This window comes from Hyperoodon ampullatus, assembly GCF_949752795.1.
Source record: "Hyperoodon ampullatus genome assembly, chromosome: 2".
Lineage (NCBI taxonomy): Eukaryota > Metazoa > Chordata > Mammalia > Artiodactyla > Ziphiidae > Hyperoodon > Hyperoodon ampullatus.
Window position 1 is genome coordinate 3,020,253 of NC_136915.1, and position 21,539 is coordinate 3,041,791.

A 21,539-nucleotide genomic window follows, 5' to 3' on the forward strand; every position below is an offset into this window, starting at 1 on the left:
ACTGATGAGGGCTGTGCCTTGAGAAGGTTTCTCTGGGCCTGGCCTTTCCCGGGGATGCAGGAGGGCGTTCAGAGGAAGAGGCATTCACGCCTAGGCCAGAGGATGCAGGAGCGGTGGTGAGGATGGGACGAGGGCGGTGGGACTGGGCTCTGCTGGACAAGGCTGGAGAGGCGTCCCGAGAGAGGCCTCGCAAGACCCGTAGGGTTGGATGTGGGACATGCAGAGACTGGCTGGGGGTCGATGGCATGTGGCCCGGGTGTTGGCCGAGCCGTGGGAGCGTCACGTGCTCTCAGAGTGACCACGTATGCATGGTCTGAGTGGCGGCGTGGCTGCCCAACCCCTATCCCTCTCAGGCTCTGAGGAGATGGTCCCTCCACGGTCCGGTCAGGCCTTGGGCCAGCTCAGCATGCCCGGGTCTCAGAGGCACATGCTGGCCAAGGCCCGGGAGGGTCCAACAGGAAGCTGGTCTGGCTGATGTCTGTTAGCTCGTCGGTGAACTGTGGGTCCAAAAAGGAGAGGAGGGTGGGAGGGAAGGAGGGAGACAAAGAAAGAGACAGAGAGGGAGAGAAACAGGGAGAGAGAGAGATGTCCTTAGGTGAAATGCAACATGTGAGAAATTTAAAAATACATTCAAACATAGACTTATTTAGTGAAAACACTCAAGGTGTAGCTTCTCACTTAAAAACAAACACGTGATTAACTTGAGAATAGAGTTCTGGGGGAAAAAAAGAACCCCAATTCTATGTTTTCTCTCGTTGTTTTCCTCACTGCGGAGATGACCTGCGTACTGGGATCATATCAACTCACAAAGTGCAGGGACGTCCCTGAGAGCCTCATTCCCCTCCACAGTTGGGGAGACCGAGGCACAGAGGTACCGCAGGCTCCGAGGACCCCCGCTCAGAGCGGGCACGCAGGCAGCACACACCCATCGGAGGAGGAGAGACTCGTCGGGGCTCAGGCCCATGGGCGTCTGAGGCTCCCTGGCGAGTGGGGTGGGAGACAAAGTCCCCGTCCTCTGTCACCCCATCTGTCTGGGGGCCACTAGGGCTCCTGGCTGACCTGGCACAGTGGCCCTGGTCCAGGACACTCTCTGTTCTCATGGGGTGTTCCCGAGACCACGTAGAGGGAACGGGGTGTCCAGAACAGCTCCTGGCAGAGTAAAGAGAGAGAGAAACACACCAACATCCTTTTGCCCCAGAGAGGTTACCGATACACAATTACCGATAAATCAGAACAGCACTCCCAGTATGAATTCAACTGATTGAGGTGCTTAAATTGTGTGCCTTTGCCAAAGGGTGGCCCGATTAACAGCCAAACAAGCAGTTTGTTACACCTGAAATACCTACTTTCCGAGTGGATGGCAGAGTGAGTGGCGCCCATGAGCGGGTGGAGGCTGGACCAGAGACCCAGCGCACCTTCCCTGCAGAAGGTAGAGGGCGTTCCCGGCAGATTCTGCACGTACGGCAGGGTGAGGACCAGACCCTCCATCACCGAAGACCCTCCGGTAGATTCCCTCTGAAAGGGGTGGCAGCAGGAAGCCACCAGGATGCAGGATGAGGACAGGGCCCCCGAGACCTGGGGTATGGATTTGCTTCTTTTGGGGGGCTGCACCTGGATGAGTCTGGATTTCAAGCTCAGTGTCCTCAGCCTTGAGACGTGATCGGGCTGTGAGTGTCCAGCGTCAGCGTGAAGGACCATGTGCTTTCCACGCAGCAAAGCGCTGGGCTTCCGTGTAGGGCAGCTGTGACAGGTGGAGGAGGGACGGAGAAACGGGGCTGGCCGGCAGCATCCCTGTGAGGGGGTGGGAGCCCCCGGCAGAGGCGAGTCAGAGAAGAGCTCTGTTCTTCCTTTCCTTCGAATGAGAAGAGGGGTGCCTGCCTCAGGGCGGCTGCCTGGCCCGAGGGCAGCATCTGGCTTTCACCACTGCCGCAGGTTGTAACACAGAACCTCCCCAGCTCTGGGCACAGGTGGCACCCAGTGCACCCCTGCGGACTCATGGATGTATTTCCTGCTGCCTGACAGAGACAAAAAGGACCTGGCCTTCCCTGGAGGAGCATAGAGTCAAGGGGGGGTCTCCCCACTGCCCAAGGACAGAAGTGTGCCCAAATTCCTCTGGGAGGCCCGAGGAGGGACTGTACCCAACAAGACCCCACGGGCGGTTTTCCAGGCTCTGGCCCCTGTCATTGTCTCCTGGGCAGGGCTGGCCGCTACCCTGCCCTCACCTCTGGGGTCCGGGGTGCTGAGCTGTGTCTGCAAAGGTGTCCAGAGCTTTCCAACCCTTTATGATGGGTATGACCTCTTGTTTTAAGGATGGGGGCCCAGCGAGCAGCCATCGGCTGCCCTCATGGCTGCATCCTCTCATCTTCAGGGATCTGCAACCTGGAGCTGCTCCGGGCACTCCAAGGAGGCCCTCGGGTGCAGGACAGCACTGTTTCTTTGCATTTGCACCGCTGGGCCTGGCGGGCGCTGGACACGGTCCTGGTTGAGAGAGGCAGGCTCCTCCCCATTTATGGAGCATATGCCCAGGCCAGGTCCCAGATTGACCTTGTTTTATTTCCTCCTCACCGAAGGCATTCTGTCCATTTTACAGGCGGGGACGCTGAGAGCTTAAACCGTTGCCCAAGGCTGCACAGTCCACAAGGAGAGATGGGACTTTTCAAGTTCTCTGGACACTCGAGGTCCGTGAACCATTTCTGGTGGAAGGGGAGAGTCCCCAGGCTGTGTGACTCTGTTCCTCCTCAGGGGGCCATGCCCAGGGCTGGGAGTGTCCAGCCACTCTCAGCATCCATGCCTCTCTCCCCCATCCTTCTCAAGCCGGAGCTGGGCAGGGCCCACTGGCCACCTCCTTTGGTCCCCCTCTGGGCAGCAGGGTTCATTCCCCGGGGTCTGTGGACGGTGTGGGTCGGTCAGCAGGGGTTGGTGCTGTGGGTGGACGGATTCGTCTGCCCCCTCGGTCCTCGGCTGCCCACGTGCCCTGAGAGGGTGGGGCACACAGCAGAGCTCTGGGGAGTTACTGGGCACCAGTCTTGGGCCAGCCAAGGGGGATCCAGGGAGGAAGGCAGGGTGCCGGGTCTCCTGATTCATCTGGACTGTGAGCCCCAGAGATGTCTGGCGCTTGTCCCTCCTGAGAAGAGGGCTTCCAGGCACTTGGGTCATCTGTCCTGCGCCCAGGTCACTGCCCTCTCCCCTCCTCCGTGTCCTTGCTCAGCACCTTCCCTCCTGCTGACCCCAGACCCACACCTGGGAGGCGATGGGCATGGGCCGCTGGAGGGAAGTGCGTCCGTGTGATTCACGGTCAGGGTGACTTTTCAGTGCATTGGTGGGCAGGTCCCGAGGAAGGGCTGCCTGGGAATAAAACAAACCGAGGAAGCAGGGGAGTTTCCTGGTCAACAGAAAAGCAGCCAGACCCCGGGGACCCCAGGGCTGGGAGCCACCACCACCCGAGTTCACCGGGATTGCAGGGCTTCAACGTGGCTCCCCAAATCCTCCTCCAGGAATCACTCGCCAAGTGCATCTCTTCACCCTCCGCACCCATGAGGCAGATAGCAGAGCCGTGGTGCCCCAGGGCCATTAGGGTCTGAACTGTGTGCACCTGGAAGGTCACCTCCCCCCAATGTGCAGATGAGGAAACTGAGGCTGGGGAGGCCAGCTGTCCCTCCATCATCAGGTCATCGTGGGGACTGACTGAGCTCGTGAATGTAAGAGCCCAGCCCCATCCCTGCCCCAGTCGAAGTGCTCGGTGACTGTTGAGAGGGGTTTTCTACACCCTGAAAGGACACGGGTCCTGGGAGGCCCCCAACCCCCAGCACGTTCCTTGGCAGCCCTCCTGACTGCCGTTGGGCCTTCCCGAGTGGACCCCAGAGGTCAAGCCATGGCATTCCTTCTGTTCTCGTCATCTCCCCTCCCTGGTAAACGTTGAACGGCATTAGAGACCTGTCACCTCCTCTGAGCAGCCCTCCAGGTTCATCCAGACAGAGCTGAATCTGCCCCAACAGGTTGACTGCCTTGCCTCTGGGTTATCTGTCAGGTAAAACCCTTGTTTTTCCAAGTGGACTGCGAGCTCCTGATTCATTCATCCATTCATTTATTTGTTTGCTCCCTGAATGAATGAATGAATGAATGAACTGCATTTGTGAGCCAGGCCCTAAGGTGTGCACTGATCAGAGAGGGTGGGGACACCGTCTCTTTGTTTCCAGTTCCCCAGCTCCCATCACCGTAGCTGTGTAATCAAGGGTTGTGCAATAACTGGATATAAACAAAAACTAACAAGTCCAGTTAACATTAGTATTAAAGCGTAACTAATATTAAATAAGACTCAGATTCAATAAGCGTCCACCTCAGGCTGCAGTTTTCCTCCCTCATCACAACTCTGGGAGGTTGGTGGGGTCAATGTTCTTCTCCCATTTCGTGGGGAGAAAGTGTCTGAAGAAACCCAAGAAGCCTCTGTGATGCTGCCGGAATGCAGAGACCCACTTAATGGGGTGGGGCTGGGGGGCAGGCAGTGGTCACCGGTTGCCATGGGCAGGCACTGGGGGAGATGGACTCTGAGCTTCAGAGGAAACTCGGGAGGAGGAAGTTGGGAGGTAGTCGTGGATGGCTTCCTCGAGGTGGTGTCGTGGATGGCTTCCTCGAGGTGGTGGGGAGGTGACGGCCCAGAGGACACCCTCAGAAGCGCCAGGGCCCCCGCTCCCACCAGCTGCAAAGGGGCCCGTCTTTCTCCAAATGAGGCTGACCACACATGCACTGGACGCCGGGAAACCGAGAGAGGGAGTTGCCTACCTGTGTTAGGCACCTGCGACCCCAGGGCACATGTGACCATGTCAAGAATGCTTGTCACAGCTTTGGGGTGCCATTTGCATCTTCTGGATAGAGGACAGCAGTGCCTCCAGACGTCCTGCAGTGCCCAGGACAGCTCCTCCCACAAACAGTGGTCCAGCCCAGATGTCCGTGTGCGGAAGCTGAGAACCCCTGTGTGGCAGGGAGGGATGGGCAGGACCCACTGAGCACATGTTTGGTGGTGGTGGGGGGCGGCGGGCTCTGAGGGCAGAGTTCTGGCTGTGCTACCTGGTAAACGGCGGTGCCCCCTGGCTGCGCTGATAGGTGTGCCATTTTGAGGTGGGCAGGGGCTTAGCAGGGGCTGTGCTGAGTCCAGATCTGTGAGGTGGGGCTGTGCTTCTGAGTGACCTCTGCAGGGACAGTATCTGGAACCCTGGTGCTGGATCCCCAGGAGAGAGTGACAGTGAGGACCCGCCGCAGGCACTGAGCTCGGAGCCCTCCGGGTGGGAGCAGCAAGAGGGAGAGGTCCCTGTCCTGGTCAGCTCACGCCGCCTAACAGCCACCACAGACCTTTGTCCTCTCCCAGTCCTGGAGGTTTGGGCGGGGCTGGTTCTCCCGAAGCCTCTCTCCTTGGCATGTAGATGGCTGTCGTCTCCCCGTGTCTTTACATGGTTGTCCCTCTGTGTGTGTCTGTGTCCTGATCTCTTCTTCTGAGGACAGAAGTCATGTAGAATTAAGATCACACACCTAGGGTTTCCCTGGTGGCACAGTGGTTGAGAGCCCGCCTGCCGATGCAAGGGACGCAGGTTCGTGCCCCGGTCTGGGAAGATCCCACATTCCGTGGAGCGGCTGGGCCCGTGAGCCATGGCCACTGAGCCTGCGCGTCCGGAGCCTGTGCTCCGCAACGGGAGAGGCCACAGCAGTGAGAGGCCCACGTACCGCAAAAAAAAAAAAAACTTAAAGATCACACCCCTATAACTTCATTTTACCTTAATTACCTCTTTAAAGATCATATCTCCAAATACAGTCACATTCTGAGATACTGGGGTCAGGACTTCAATGTATGAATTTGCGGGGGGACACAGTTTGGCCTATAACAGGGCCTCAGGGAGGGGGGAGGTCGACCCCAAGGGGAGACGTTGCTTGCGGGGCGGCGGTAGGCAGCTGGTGATGGCAGAGCCCGTCTGCCAAGCTTGACACTCAGCTCTGCTGGGTTCTTCTGGGAAGAATTTCCCCAAAGAGTGTTTTGTCCCCTTGCCAGTGGTGGCTGCCCCATCAGCTTTATGCCAAATTGTGTTTGGAGCCGAGCTCTGGACACTCGACTTGGAGATTCAGGCGAGAACCCCGTGATGGTGGGTTTCACAGCTGGGCCACAGGAGGGGACATTGGGTGAACTGGAAAAGGGATGGCTGGGGACGCATGTTCACCTGTGTGTCTGTGTGTGTCCATGTGCGTGCGTACGCGTGTGGTCCAGGCAGGCTGGTGTGGCCTGCGCGTGGAGTGCCTCTCGGGGGTTGGATGAGTCCTGATTCCCAGCAGGACAGCTGGGGTGGGAGGTGGAAATTACCCGGGGAGGCTCTCTACCCAAGCCCCCGCCCTACACCCGCTCAGTGCTCTGTGGAGGTAGTGAGTTTCCCGTCACCGTTTGTGTTCAAGCTGAAGCTTGGGAAGCTGTGGATGGCAGTGGTTAGAGCAGAGATGTCCGTCAGGCGGGATGTCCCCCGGTTCTGTCTTCCTGCGTGGCTGGCTGGAGCCTGACCTCCTCACTCTGCACCCAGGCCCTGGGGGAGGTGAGGCCAGGTGGTCGCAGTGTGGGCTCGAATCCTGCAGGCGTGTCAGGTCCCCAAGGCACCGCCCACTGGCTGGTTACCTGGGGTAGGTGCGCTGACACCTCTGAAACGTACATCCCCTCGTGGGTAACGTGGCAGAGTGGGGTTGCCTCTCTCAGTGGGTGTGGTTGGGGTAAATGGCCAGCCCAAAGGGGACCGGGGGGCTGGCCCAGGCTCAGCTCCTGGCTGTCCGGCATCACGCCCAGCACTTCCCATGGCCTCGCCCGCAGCCCAGTGGGACTTGGGTCTAGGCTCTCCCCCTCTCGGTGGGGTTGGGCAAGGGTGGCGTATCGGCAGCAGAGCCTCTGTTTTTGGCAAGTCCCCTCCTAATGGGGACACAGGAACTTGCGGTAGTGGAGACAGAACCGTGACCTACGCTGTAGGATTTGCACAGATGACTTCATGGACTTCCGGCGGTGCCGGCTCGTTTCCAAGTTACCATTTTCTTTCTCCCCCATCCACAGACGCAGCCATCCCCTGCCCCCCAGGCCCCCTCTCAGGACCCTGTACCCCGTACAGGCCACCGTATGGGTCCCTCCATCCCCTGCAAAGGCCCCGTTTCATCTCAGCCTCATTTACACTCAGGTACAAAAGACTGAGGATGGTAACGTGGTTGCAGCCAGGCGTGGAGACTGCTGCCTGAGGACTGGGCTCCCCGCGTCCCCTCAAGTGGGCTGGGTCTGCTTTTGACTGTGTGAGGAGGACCCTCCTTCTCCCTCCTCCCTGCAATCTGCGCTTCACAGACTCAGGAGGACCTTCAAGGTCATCTGCCCTCCCCCCACCCCCATCGGCTGCAGGAGACCCTCCCCAGCTGCCTAAGAGTTGTCACCCTTCCTCTGTGTGCTGCTCCTGGTCCAACACCGCAGCCTCCTGCGAGGTTCCGGACCTCTCCAGGTTCTTCTGTAATTTCACCTCCTTCATAACGCCCACTCCAAACTCTTAAACTATCGATTCTGTCTTCCTCATAGTTTATCTTCTGATATTCAGGGACCCACCATGCTTCAGCCACACTGAGCCCCTCTGAGCAGTGGCCCCAGCTTCCCCTAAGGGATGGTCCTGGGGGTTCTGGAGGTCAGAGATGGGCAGTGTTGGCCTGGAGACCACTGGAGAGAACTAGGGGGTCACAGCCGGAGCTGGTCCCTGGGCCTCCTCTGGAGGTCCACCACTCTTTGTCCCTGGACACACAGCTCCTCTGCCTTTGCCTCCTGTGGCCTGAGTCCAGCCTCCTCTTGACTCCTAAGCCACATAGCTGGGCCCTTGGCTGAGAGCTCTGCCAGCATCTTGTCACTGTCATCCCCCCCCGCCCCTCCCGCTTGCACAAGATGAGCACATGAGCACCTCAGGAGACAGTGCCCAGAGGAGGTGGACGGACCTGCCCCAGCCCATACGCTGGGTGAGCGGGTGATGGAGCTGGGCTTTCGGCCCAAATCCGCCTGACTCCAGAGCTCTCCCTCAGCCATCTCGCTCTTCCTTCCCTATGCCCCGCCCTCCCCACCTCCATCAGGGCATCCTTTCGTTATCCCTGCAGATCCCACGACAGCCCTGCTCCTGAGACGCTGAGAAGCAGCGATGCCTCCACTGTTCTCCACCCTTCTTGGTTGGCTTACAAAGTGCCAGGCACGTGTAACGAGCTTCGTAAATACGACGTAACAATAGCAACACAACTAAAATAGATATTTCCCGTGAGAAAGAGGAACTTCATTGGTTGCTTTGGAAGCTGGCATCATTTATTCTCGAGTCCACTTTTTAGGGACAAGGCTATCAGTAACGCGCCATCTATCACCAGGAGCGGTGTCTGAGATTATACGGAACGTTCTCTACGGGGAATGCATGTTTCCGAACGCCAGAGAGGCGACGGGACAGTTCTCAAAACCTGAAACCTTGGAGGAACACATCCTTCCCAGAACCAGCTTCCCTCTGGGGCTGAATATTTATCTCCTTCAGCATCAGCTGCTTTCAGTTGTATTTTTAAGAGACTTCTTTCCAGAGAAAAACACAGCTACTATTTTTGTGCTTTTTTTTTTCTTCTGCAAGATGAGAGTAACAGCCGTTCTTCTCAGAGGGTTACCGTGCAAGCAGCATGAGACAATTCGTGTCGAGCGCTAAGCCCAGAGCCCCGTGCAGAGCTGGTGCTTAGTCCATGTGGGTGATGGTTCTGGCACCCGCTCTGCCCTTTCTGTCCATGATCAGCTCTGTTCAGCCCTTTCCGTCCATGATCAGCTCTGTTCAGCCCTTTCCGTCCATGATCAGCTCTGTTCAGCCCTTTCCGTCCATGATCAGCTCTGTTCAGCCCTTTCTGTCCATGATCAGCTCTGTTTCCATAAACATGCATTTGTGCCGTGGCCCTTATCTCTTCACGTGACTTTGTAAGAACTTTCCCGTGAGCATCTTCCCAGCCTGACAGCCCTGGCACATGGTACCCGGAACCTGTGTGCTGAAGGGTCACTGGTCTACAGCATCCCTTCTGCCCCGCCGAACCCATCCTATATCTCTTGTTAAAAATGGACATAAAATAGGGTTAAACTGGGTCCCAGTGAGGAACAGGAGACCTTCCTCAGCTCTCAACCCTGGATGCCTCTGGGGAGCTTCCTAAAACGTTACTGATGCTGGGCATCCTCCCCAAAGATGCTGATTAGTGGGTCTGCTTCGGTGGGGCTGAGGCTCAGAGTTTTGTAACGATCCTTTCCCCCAACCAGGTGGTTCTCATGTGAGGCCTGGGCTGAGAACTGCTGGCGGGAGTTTGCAGAATTGACTTTGCCTTTCCAGGGCCTTCTAGACCTTGTTCTGAGTTGGCTTTGGTGGTGGGGATGGTTTCTCACCCAGCTCATGTCTGTTTGCCTTTGCCCAGAGAGATATGGAGAAGACAGGCTTGACCCCAGGACGGACCAGCTCATGCTGGGGGCCTGTCTCAGACCTTTGCCCCCACCTGCAGAGGAAGCATGGGAGGGATGGCCCAGGGTACCTGGCAAGGCGGGCTGGCAGACCCGAGGAGGCTGCTCAGCCGCTGGGGCAGCTGCTGGTCACATCCTGGGTGCTTCCCAGAGAGGGAACAGACACCATGTTGGGGGGTCAGTAGCTGAGCCTCTCAGAGGACCAGCTGGGCCGGGGGCACTTTGGTGGCTGGGGGCTGCCGTTCCTGGATGGCCTGCCTGCTGTCCCGCAGCAGCAGGGCTGCAAGAGGGCAGTGGGAACCTGGCCACGTCGGCAGGGGCTGTCGCATCAGACACGCAGAAGCCCTGCTCTCCACTCCCGGGGAGGGAGCGTTCCCACCCACAGGGCTACCCACCCACCGCTTGTCACCACTTCACTCCTCCGGAATGCTTGCGGGCGCGTTGCCCAGGCAACCAGAATGCCAGCACGTTGCTATCCTTCAGTCTCCTCCAAGCACCTGTGAAGCCTTTGAGCACCAGCCCCCGTGCTCCGAGTTCTGCAGACGCCCCACTCTGGAGCTCCCAGGGAAGGAAGATGGGCCCCTGGGTGCCATCCACAGCCATGGGTGGAGCGGAGGGACCACGGCTGGGAGCCGAGCCTAAAGCACTCCCCATGGAGTCCCCGTGACACACTGTGGCATGGGTACCCATGTTCACCCCATTTTACAGGTGGGGACACTGAGGCTCAGAGAGGTTCCATTGATTGCCCAAGCTCACGCGGCTAGCAGGTTGGAAGTCAAGTAGCCAGCCCTGAGCCCCTGAGGTCACGACCACACAAGGCCACTTCTGGAGCCTGTGTGGATGAGTCATCTCCAAGTCTCTCTCCTCCTGGGGATAAAGATGGTCATTCCCACCTCACCAGGCCCCAGGAGGAGCAGACCATCCGTGTGCAAGAGTGTTTCTTGGCTTCAGCCCTGTGGGCCTTTGGGGCTGGATAAGTCTTTGTGGAGGCCTGTCCTGTGCACATGGATGTTTTGCAGACTCCCTGGCCTCTGCCCACTAGATGCCAGCAGCAGTGCCTCCATCCCCAGCTGCTGACAACCAGGAATGTCTCTAGACCTTGCCGGACGTCCCGTGGGGGCACGATTCCCCCCGTACGAGTACCGATGGTGTGAATGCACTGTGTGGACTGGACAGCGTCACTGACATGCCAGGGCTTATCGTCTTCTGCAAGAGCTTGTGAAGTAACTCCCTGGGGCCTGCAGGGCCCTGGTGGCTGGATGCGGTTGGGAGGGGCATGGATCCCACCTGCTCAGGTCCAGCGCCCACCCAGCCGCCTCCCCGAGGGCGGAGCCTCTGTGCAGACTGTCCAGGGAGTGGAGTCACCGTGGTTACAGGTTATAGAGGGTTTGTTCTTGCTCTGCTTTTTCTAGTGTGTCCCTGTCCCCACAGGTCTAGGGGTGTTGAGACCTACTTTCTGAGCCCAGAGATCATAAGTCCCTGAGTCCTGGACTCGTGGTGACCCCAGCCAGCCCCCTTCATTTGTGGGTCTCCTGTTGTCCACACCTGGGTATTGAGGGTTTGGGATGAAGACACCCACCCACAGATGCTCCAGGACAAAGGGGTCCGTCAGGAGACCGGTTTCCCTGTGCTTCACGCACTGCGAGGCACCCAGGGGTAGGAGGGTGTCAAGAGGACCCCAGCCCCCGGGGCTGACCCCACGTTCCAGGAAGGAGAGTAGCCTGAGACATTTGGTCATGTTGGAGGTTTCTTTCCTGAACTGATCCTTCTGTGTGTCAGAAACCACGTGTGCGCCCGACATCCACTGGGGCCACGGATGCCCAAAACCTAGGCGCCCAGAGCGCCTCTCCTGAAAGGGAGGGATGCTTTAATCCCCACGAATCCTGGGGCCAAGTGTGGAGCCACTGCTACAGGACATCACGGTGACATCGGGCTGGGAGCGCCATTAGAGTGATTCACAGCTGCGTTTGTTTCACTAGGAAAACTGAACCAGTTACTGCTTTCCAGAAGAAAGCACGTGCTCTGATCCCTTCCTGAGCTGGTGCTGGTGGGTAGAGGCTGAGCCACCTGTGTCCGTGAGAGGGGAGGGCGGGTCTCTGCTCCTGAGATGTAGCCAGAGCCCCTGCTGCACTGTCCTGTTGGTGATGGGGGGCTGGGGGACACGAGTTGGAAGGAGGCCCCCCGAGTGCTCCTGGGCACCAGAGGGCCCTGTACGGAGGGTGGGGGGAGATGGATATCTCATGGTGTTGGAAGGCCGCGTCCTGCTCTCTCCAGGGCAGAGACCTTGGGGCAACACGGAATCAGGGATACCAGGACCTTTTCCCCACCAGGCACCAAGCTCTCCCTTCTCACCTAGAACTGAATGTCTCTTCCTGGTGGGATGTGCCTTCTGTCAGGAGAAGACGTGGTGGTGAAACAAAGGCTCACCAATGGGAGTTTCACTTTGCCCAAAGGTCAGAGTTGAGTGTGGCCGCCATCTCCCCTTAGTCACAGCTTTGGGGTCCAGGATTTGTCCTCAGAAGGCTTGCTGCCTCCTCCATCCATCCTGGACCCCAAGCCTGCCGCCCCTTGGTCTCTGGTCTTTGCGAAGAGAAGTATCACTCTGTCAGGCTCTAGGAGAGGGGGTATCTCTGAACATCCTGAGAGCAAATCTCATGACGTCTTCCCTCCAGCTCCCTGAGTGGAGATCCCACGGCTGGAGCACCCCATCTTCTCGCTGCCAGCCCACACCCAGAACGCACTTGGAACGTAGGTTTTAAAGGAAGGGAAAGTCCTGCCTGTCACCCACCATCCTCTTCATTTGGGACAGTGGCTTCCTTAGATTTGTCCCATTCCATGGCTTGACTGCAAAACTGGTGAGGTTTGAGGAGTTAAAAACAAAGGGGGTTTTCCCCCCAGAGGGTGTGCTGTGTTTGGGGTCCTGCTTCCTAAGATGAGCGTGTAGAAGGGGGAGGGTCCTCACTTTTCAGTGGAGACGGCTGGCAGACAGGACACCACAGGTGTCTGAGGTCATCAGCAGAGGTGGGTCGTGTTGACCTCAGGCACCCCGATACCATGTGACAGGAGGGCTGCACCTCTGAAGTTCCTCCCAAGAACCCATCACCCCAGTCTAACCATGAGAAAAACACCAGACAAATCCCAGTAGACAGACAGCCTACAAACTACCTGACCTGTCCTCCTCAAAACTGTCAAGGTCACCGAAAGAAGGCAAGTCCGAGCATCCATCACAGCCCAGAGGATCCCGAGGAGACGTGATGACTAATGTTATGTGGGATGCTGGAAGAGAAAACTGGTGAAACCCTAATACAGTATGGAATTTGGTTCGTGATCATGGACCTGTGCTTTCCCTTTGTTTTGACGAATTCACCATGGTGATGTGGGATGCTCGCATCGAGGCATCTGGGAGAAGAGTACACAGGACCTCTCGGTGCCCTTGTGCAATTTTTCTATGAATCTAAAACTGCTCTAAAAAGAAAAGCTTATTTAGGGCTTCCCTGGTGGCGCAGTGGTTGACAGTCCGCCTGCCGATGCAGGGGACACGGGTTCGTGCCCCGGTCCGGGAGGATCCCACATGCCGCGGAGCGGCTGGGCCCGTGAGCCATGGCCGCTGAGCCTGCGCGTCCGTAGCTTGTGCTCCGCAACGGGAGAGGCCACAACAGTGAGAGGCCCGTGTACCACCAAACAAAAAAAAAAAAAAAAAAAAGAAAAGCTTATTTAAACAAACAAACCAACAGAAGTGGGGTGGGATCAAGAGGCTTCTGGACACAGGGTCATGCTGAGGAGGGGGCACGTAGACTCAGCAGGGGCCCCAGGGGAAGGGAGGCCCGTGTCTGCAGGGGGTTGGTGACGTCCACAGAGGAACACGGACTCCCCCAGAGCCAGCTCTGCGCTGGAGGAAGCACATCTGTGTCTGTCCCACCTGCGTCCTCGGAGTCATTTCAGGCTGTACCCTGTCCATTATTGATCATAGATGCACGGTTCTTCTTAGAAGATGAGGAGGCCTCAGAGCCCCCTGCTCCAACCACCTCGTATAAGGATGGGAACTTGGGGCTTGCGGAGTGGAAGCAACAAGCCCATGCTCAGGCCAACCTCAAACAGAATTGTTCCCACTGTGGCTTGTCCCCCGAACAAGCTGATGGCGAGCCCAAGAGAGACATCACGGGTAGGGGTCTTCCTCAGTCATCCAGTGCTGGGGTCGTCCATGGGGTGCTTGTCACTGCTAGTGGCAGGTCTGGGACAGGCTGGCCACCTGTCGGATACCACTCAGGTTCTGCCCCGTCCTGGAGATTCCGGGCTGGCCTCCGGGCCGTGCAGACTCCTGCATAAACTTCGGGCCCAGCCCCAGTGCTCTGGCAAGTGGATACCAGCTGCTTGCAGAAGGCAGCCCTGCAAACTCCTTGCTCGGAGAAAAGCACACCCTTAAGTGGAAGAGATGTCTTTGTCTCCCTTAATTGACAGTGATTTTCTTCAGTGAACAAAATATACAGAAGGTATCAAATTGAATCTCAATTTGCTGAATCTTATTAAACCGTTCTTGGGGAAAAAGCATTTCAATAAAAATTTAAAAGGGAGAGAAGCATAAAGGCTGCCAACTAGAAAATAAAGTGGGATGGAGCAGTAGTTCCCAATTTGGGAGCAATCAGGTGGGGTGGGGGGTGGCTGGGAGCTTTTGTTCTTCATTTGAAAGTCTAGGCTGGGATGCTGCCGAGGGGGAGCCATCCGGGGCCCGTCTGTCACAGGGTGTAGACGCGGCAGCCGGGCACTCAAGCAAGGATCGTGTGGACGAATCTAAAGTCTCCACTGCACATCCATTGCCAAGGCCGGCTCTGGCCCGAGCATCCTTTCTTTCCTCCCACCTGCCAGGGACAGGGAACAGGATTAGGACGCAATGCAGTGTGCCCCAAGTCTGCCTATCCACTACCCTGGCACACATCCACCTCTTCAGATCTAAACTACATACCCTAAAATCCACGTCTTTGAAGTGTAGAGGTCAGTGGTTTTAATGTATTCACAAGGTTGTGCAACTGTCCTCACCATTAATTCTGGAACACTCTTATCACCCCTAAAGGAAACCCTGTGACCATTATCAGTCACTCCCTACCCCCCTGTCCCCAGCCCCCCGGCAGCCACCAATCTACTTTCTATCCCTGTGGATTGACTGCTTCTGGGCATTTTTTGTAAACGGAATCGTACAGCCTGTAGCCTTTTGTGACTGGCTTCTTTGTGGCGTTTTCAGGGTCCAGCCACGTGGTAATGTATATCAGCATGTCTTTCCAAATAACGTTCCACTGTAGGGCTGGACCACCCTTCTTTACCCACTCATCAGCTGATGGACACTGAGATTGTTTCCTGTTTCCTCTGTTATGAATAATGCTGCTGCGAACGTTCGTGTACGCATTTCTGCACCCAAGAGTGGAATTTCTGGGTCCACTTTGAGGAACTTCCAAACTGTTTGATGGCTGCACCGTTTCACATTCCCACCAACGATGCCCGAGACTTCCAGTCTTCCCACATCCTCACCAGCACCGGAATTGTCCCTCTGTTTGCTTGTAGCCATCCTCATGGGGCTGAAGCAGTGGCACTTTCGTAAGGCGTCTGTGGATGCCCCAGAGTTTTGGGGAAGCCGGCCGCACTCGGCCTGCGCCATGGCCTGGCCTCCTTGGCGTGTCACCCGCTGGCTCTGATGGCTAGTGGCTCTGAGGGCCTCCCCTGCAGATGTGTGGGGTCCTCTGCCATCTTGAAAAATGGCTGATGGCACCATGGATGCCTTCCTGGGGGAGAGGATCTGTGAGTGGTCCTCCAAGAACCTCTTAACCATGAAACGAGTGTGGAGGTGGGGGCTTCCCAGCCCTGTGCTTAGCAGTGTCAGAGGGACACTGCAGTGTTCCTGGGGTCCTGCCTGGTTTCAGGACTAGCTGGAGGGATGAGGGCAGAGGCCACTGGCTGCCCGTCACACGGTCCTTGCAGATGTGGCTGAATCCTCTCACACCAAGATGCGTCTTCACCCCAGGGGATCCCACACAGGAGTCTGGGAAGGTCCAGATTGCGCACAGAGGCAGCAGGCCTGGTGACAGAGCAGAGGGTTTGGGGCCTTTGGCCCCTGTAGAGAGACCAATGATGGGTCCCCTGCAGGCCACGGAATCGGTCCCTGACCTCCCTATGGGAGGGTCTCTCTCTGCTCCCCCGCCCAGGCCCTGCATTTCCTGGCTCCTGGGTGTGGGTGGAGCCTCTGTCCTGACCTGTTCACCTGCCTCTTTATTTTCCTTCTGTGAACAAATCTACCAGTTCGAAAAGAAGGAAAATGGACTTGAAGAGGAAAAACAAATCTAGCTCTCCCCGCTGTTGCAACGGGTTGGCTTTTCTGCATAACAGCTGGGTGGTGTGGAAAAAGAAGGGTTTCCATGGTAACCAATTACAGCTCATGATTGGTGGAAAATGGCAGAAATACCCTGCATGTGAAGTTGTGCGGGGCAGGCAGGCACAGGCGCTGTTGTAATTTCTTGGGGCGTTGTTGCTCCAGGTGGTGGTGGCAGGCAGGTTTGTGTGTGACTGCTGTTCACTCAGCCTGCCTGGCAGAGCCTGGTACGACCTGGTGGAGTCTAGTAATGCCTGGTGGGGCCTGGTGAGGCCTGATGTGATTGTGGTACCTGGGAGTGCCTGGTGAGGCCTGGTGAAGTCTGCAGGTACCTGGGGAGGCCTGAGGGTTGCTGGTAGTACCTGGTGGAGCCTAGTGGTGACTGGTGGGGTGTGGTGGGACCTGGTGAGGTGGTGGGGTATAGGGAGGACTGTGGTGCCCTGTGAAGCCTGGGGGTACATGGTGAGGCCTGGGGATGCCTGTTGAGGCCTAGTGGTACCAGGGGGGGCCTGGTGAGGCCTGGTGGTGCCTAGTGGGACCTGGTCCTACCTGGTGAAACCTGATAATACCTGGTGAGGTCTGGGGCTTCCTGGTAGTAACTGGTGGGGTCTGGTGGGATCTGGTTAGGCCTGGTGAGGTGGTGGGACCTGGTGGGACCTGGTGAAGCCTGGGAGGACATGGTGAGGCATGGGGGTGCCTGGTGGGGCATGCTGAAACCTGGTGAGGCCTGGGGGTGCTCAGCAGTGCCTTGTGGTACCTGATGGGTGGCCAGTGGTGCCCTCCAGGCCGAGGCGCCACACCTGTTGGAAGCAGCATCTCATTTCCCTGAGGGCTGGGCTCGCGTCCAAATGCATAGAGAGGTGGGAGAACTTGAGCTTCTAAAGCATCCCCCTCCCTGGGCCACCTGTGGCCACAGAGGGGCCGCCCTTGGTGTGCGCCTGGGGGCACCTCGCGCTGACCTAAATCTCCGTGTGCAGCAAAGCTGGCCTGGTCCCTGCACCACGCGGGGCTGGCCGTGCAGAGAAATCGCACACCGGCAGCCTCTTGGTGCGGAGGCATTAGCATAATGAGCAGTTCCTAATTTCTGCAGCCAAGCGCTTTCGTTCTGATTGAAAAACTGGGGCCTTATTATTTGAAGATTTGTCCTTTTCGGCAATTAGCGCTCATTAATACAAGTTTCTTCCTTTCAGCATGCTGGGGGGACAGCACGTTCCTAAGTGTCAGTGAGGGAAAAGTCAGCCCCAGGCACGTGGACGCGCTCACACAGACACGGACTGATTCAGTCCCTTTTAAAGTCACGTGACACCCTTGGAAGAAAACCTGCCAAACTCCGCTTCCCCAGGCCTGGTTCCACAGTGTTTCTGGGCTGACGACTCAGTGCAACACACATGCTCTCCCACCCCCACCTGCGACCGTCCCTAAGCTCTGGCTTCGTGTCAATTTCCAGCCGTGGCCTTGCTGACGAGCTCTGACTTTGAAGGGCGCCTGTCCCAGGTCCTCAGTTACCTAAGCCGGTGGCAGGGCGCGGGGCGCGGGTCCCCCCACCCTCCATGTGCACTGCATCCTCCCCTGGCTCTCCTCGCCAGGCCCAGGGCGGGCTCAGCCTCGCTGCCCTCGCCAGGCCGTGCGGGGGCGCTCTCCCCAGGCTCCCCGCGCTGAGGAGGTAGATAGAGGACAGGGTTCCCAAGGGCACCTGCACGGGAGAAAAATATCAGCAGAACAAGCACTTGGGCAGAGTGGGCGCCCTGATGGACTTTCAGGTTCCCCGCAGCGTGTCTTTTCCTGAGCGAGATCCAGAGGAGGCCACAGACCAGCAGCTTTCCCCGTGTATGTGTAACGGCATCTGAGGCCATGAGCCTGCTTTCAAATCGGCACATTCAACTGAGATACGAGGCAGCAGAGGGTGGGGATGGCAGAGCGCGGGACCTGGCCCGGAGCAGTAGATGCTGGGATTCTGCTCCACGTGAAGCCCCACAGGCTGAAACCCCTGTCCCTCCAAACCTCGGGACTGCCGGCTGCAGGCTTAGCATCACCCACCTCGGACCGCGAACGTCTGTGACCTAGAGGGAAGTGCCCAGGCCTTGGACCCAGGGTGTGGACCACGTTCCAGCCCTGCCATTCCCTCCCCTCTTGGTGCCTCCGTTTTATTAAGGGTCAGAGCAAAGCGGGGATGGAAGGCCCGTGAGGTCATCTCTTCAGCTGACAGATGGGGGCTTTGGAGACTCGGTTTCCCTCCTGTAAGCGGACGCTTTGTCCTCAGCCGGCCATGTGCAGGCAAGCTCCTTGGAGGTGAAGCCGGGTCCTGAGCGCATGTGGTTCGGCCTGTGCTTCTAAGATGCTAACAGACCGCGCTCGAGTCGGCCTTTGAAGTGAACTAATGAAGGGTTTCATTCCCCTTTGGAAGCTGGGATTAGCGCTCATTACAAGAAGAGCATTTCCTCGTCCTGGTGGGGGGTGGAGAGCGCCCCCCGGGCAGAGGGCCCCCCACTGATGCTTTTCTCTCTCTCCCACGCAGTTCCATGTTCATCCGCTGGCCCGGCTGCTCTCTAGGAAGCCATGCTTGGATCCTTATAGCCATGTTTCAGCTCGCCCTGGATATGCCCGCGTGCGAGTCCCTGGGCCCGGGCCCCGAGTTCCGGCTGCTGCCCCGGCTGCCCCACCGGCCGCCCCGCTTGTGGAGTTTTAAGAGCGGACAGCCCGCCCGGGTCCCAGCGCCCGTATGGAGCCCCCGGCCGCCCCGCTTGGAGCGTGGTCACAGTCACGGGCAGATGCTGAGTCCCCGGGCCCGACGGGCGCACAGACCCAGGGACCAGGTGGCCGCTCTGGGGCCCAAAGGGGGGCTGGCCAAGCCCCCAGCTGCTGCCAAATCCAGCCCTTCCCTGGGCCCCTCCTCCTCCTCTGCGGGGGGCAGTGGAGCTCCCACGGACCAACAGGCCCTCCTGCGGCGGGGGAAGAGGCACCTGCAGGGCCCTGCTTTCAACAGCTTTGACTTCCAAGGCAGCAGGCCCACCACGGAGACGGAGTTCATTGCCTGGGGGCCCACGGGGGAGGAGGAGGCCCCGGAATCCAATACATTTCCAGGCGTTTATGGCCCCACCACGGTCTCCATCTTCCAAACACGGAAGACAGCTGTGGCCACCGCCACCGCCACTGCCACCACGGCCACCTCCGTGACACTGCAGACTCAGGGGCTCACCGAGCCCCTGGACCCCAGGAGTGGGAAACCGGTTGGGGTAAGCACAACGGAGCCTTCCACCAGTCCCAGCAGAGACAGTGGCAAAGTCAGCAAGCCCCCGCGGGTTCTGGGGGAGACCTCAGGTACGCCCACCTCTTTTCTGGTTGGGGCTGGGTTGGGGGGATATTTGGAGGGGGAAGGGTGTGGCTTAGGAGGGTTGCTGAGCTGTGCCCGGGTAATGCTGTTTTGTGAGACTCTTCATTTCCCAGCAGGGAACCTAAAGCCATAGCCCCTCACGGGAAGATGGAGCGCTGTGTGTCTGTGAACTTGCACATGTATATGTCCTGGCAAATCTGGGTTGTGCTCTGCAAAGAAGGGCCAGGCTCTTCCAGCTGCTGGAAGGGAGCAGGGAGAGGGTCTCTCCTTAGAGGTGGCCCTGAAGTGGGCACTGTACCCACCCTGCCTGTGTAGGGGTGTCTGAGCCCCACCAGACACAGGGAAACATCTTCCTGAATGGCAGGACTTCTGCTCCTGGGCCAGCCTGGGAGTTAGATGTGGGCACATGTGCTGATGATGGAGACTGGGTAGGTGGCGTCTTCAGAAACCCTCAAGGGTATGGCCCTAAGGAGGGGCAACTGTCAGACTGGCCTAGAATTAGCAATTACCTTAAACAGCAGGAGGGCCGGAGGCCGTGTATCAGGAGGAGCTTCCTGTGGTGTTAGCTGAGGCTTTGCGCACTGACTCAGGTGGGGGAGGTGCCTTGTCCCTGAAGATGGGTTGGGAGGTGTTTGGAGGATGGAGATCAGACAGATGGCTTTGGTTCTCCTGCCCGTGTCATTCTAGGTGTGTGTAGACAACTAGCATTTCTTGGCTTTGGAATATCTTGTTGCAACGTCGTTTTGTTGTTCTTTCTCCTCCTGTAACTCCTCCAGTTGCTTTGAAAGGAGTAGCCCTTGAAAATCTCCCAGGCCAAAGCTTGTCCCTTCGCTGGTAGGCCCCCTGCATGTACCCAGCTTCAGGCCAGCCAGGGGACAGCCAGAATCCTGGACCCCTGTGTTCCCACCCACTGCCAGCATCCTTGGCTTCTGTGAACAAGCCATGGCCCCATACCCCACCATGACTCCCAGGTTTACAGATTGTGTCCATGCCTGCACATCCTAGACTAGCAGCAGTATTTGCTGACTTGCAAAACAGGATGCAAGTTCCAGGGCATGAGCCCAAAGGGGTGGGGGCACCGTGCAGCCTCCTCCACCCCTGGCTTGCTTCTCCACTTCCTCAGGGTTTGGGCCTGACATGGATCCTCTACAGAGCCCAGAGGACGAGAGAACTGCTCGTCAGGGTCCCTCCGCAGCCAGGTTGCCATGCTGTCCCTTGCACTCGGTGTGTGCACCACATTCTGTATCCCGGCCGGCAGGCAGGGTATGGTCAGTAGTTGGACAGGTTTCCATGGAGTGGGTGGCCTTTGTTCCATGACCTACTTCCTTCCTTCACCTGGATAAGAGAACTGCAGTTTTTATTCTGCGTAATCCTTCCCTAGAGAGCAACATATCTGTGGAAGCAAAGCCAAGCTCCATCTCAGCGCCAGGGTCCGGGGGTCGGGATGGAGGGGTGGAGGCTGTGAGCATGGGAGTGTCACGGGAGAGGGTCTGCAGGGCTGTGCCTCAGCTGTCTTCCACATAGCCCCCTTCTGGGGTCTAGAGACACACACACCCTGCCATTCATCTTCTCCGTGCCAGGCGCCCAAGAGCAATTTACAAAGCATTCGTTTTTACCTCAATAAACTCGCAAGCCATCATCATAATAGAATTTAGTGGTGCACTCATTTATTGTCATCTCCTCTGCCTACGTCACTTTCTATATAGACATGGATGAGAAGACGAGTTCCCATTTCTTCCAAATTACATTTGTTATTACTAAAGTTAAATGCCCAGCACAGCATTATAAGGCTTAGCAAATTAATTCATAGTACATTGGATATTGCTAATCCAGCTTGACAGATGCTTATCTTGGAAAAGATTTATGGTTCTTCATAATATAACCTGCTGCTAGATTAATTTGTTTTGCACAACAAATTTAAAAGGGGGAAAGTCTGTGTGTTTGTTTCTAATGCAGAGAAATGTTCATTCTGGGAAGTGATGCTGGACGCTGAGTTGGGGCAGCCGGTGGTCCTCAGCTTCGAGTTCAAGGCAAGGAAAGAGAGGAAATGCTGATTCCCCTAACAACCAGGCTCATCAAAGCTCAGCTGGTCCTACATAAGTGATCCAAGCCCCAGGGCATTGAGAGCCTAGGCCGGGGTCCTACAAATCCCCCTAGTCAGCAGGTGTAGACCTAGGTCCCCCAACTCGTTGGAGTATGACTGCTACTCACACTTCTCCGACAAGATTTAAGGCAGCAAGGGTGGTCTTGGGTATCCCAGAGCTGTGGTCTGGGGGGCCTTGCGCACCACGGTGAGCGGTACGTGCTTCCAGGCTGCAGATCTGCGTGTGAATCTGGGCTCTGCTGCACGTAGCTGG

The 21,539-nt window shown here is 57.4% G+C and overlaps 1 protein-coding gene across 1 annotated transcript in view; it reads left to right on the forward strand.

Moving 5' to 3' along the window:
• The window catches only part of AJAP1 (adherens junctions associated protein 1), a gene marked incomplete at its 5' end in the record, with an annotated part of 116,138 nt that overhangs the window by 36,371 nt on the left and 58,228 nt on the right, over nucleotides 1-21,539 (forward strand). Inside the window, one exon of the mRNA XM_079696925.1 lies at nucleotides 18,367-19,169. Coding sequence (XP_079553051.1) covers nucleotides 18,367-19,169 — 803 coding nt within the window. The remainder of the gene's footprint in view (nucleotides 1-18,366; nucleotides 19,170-21,539) is intronic.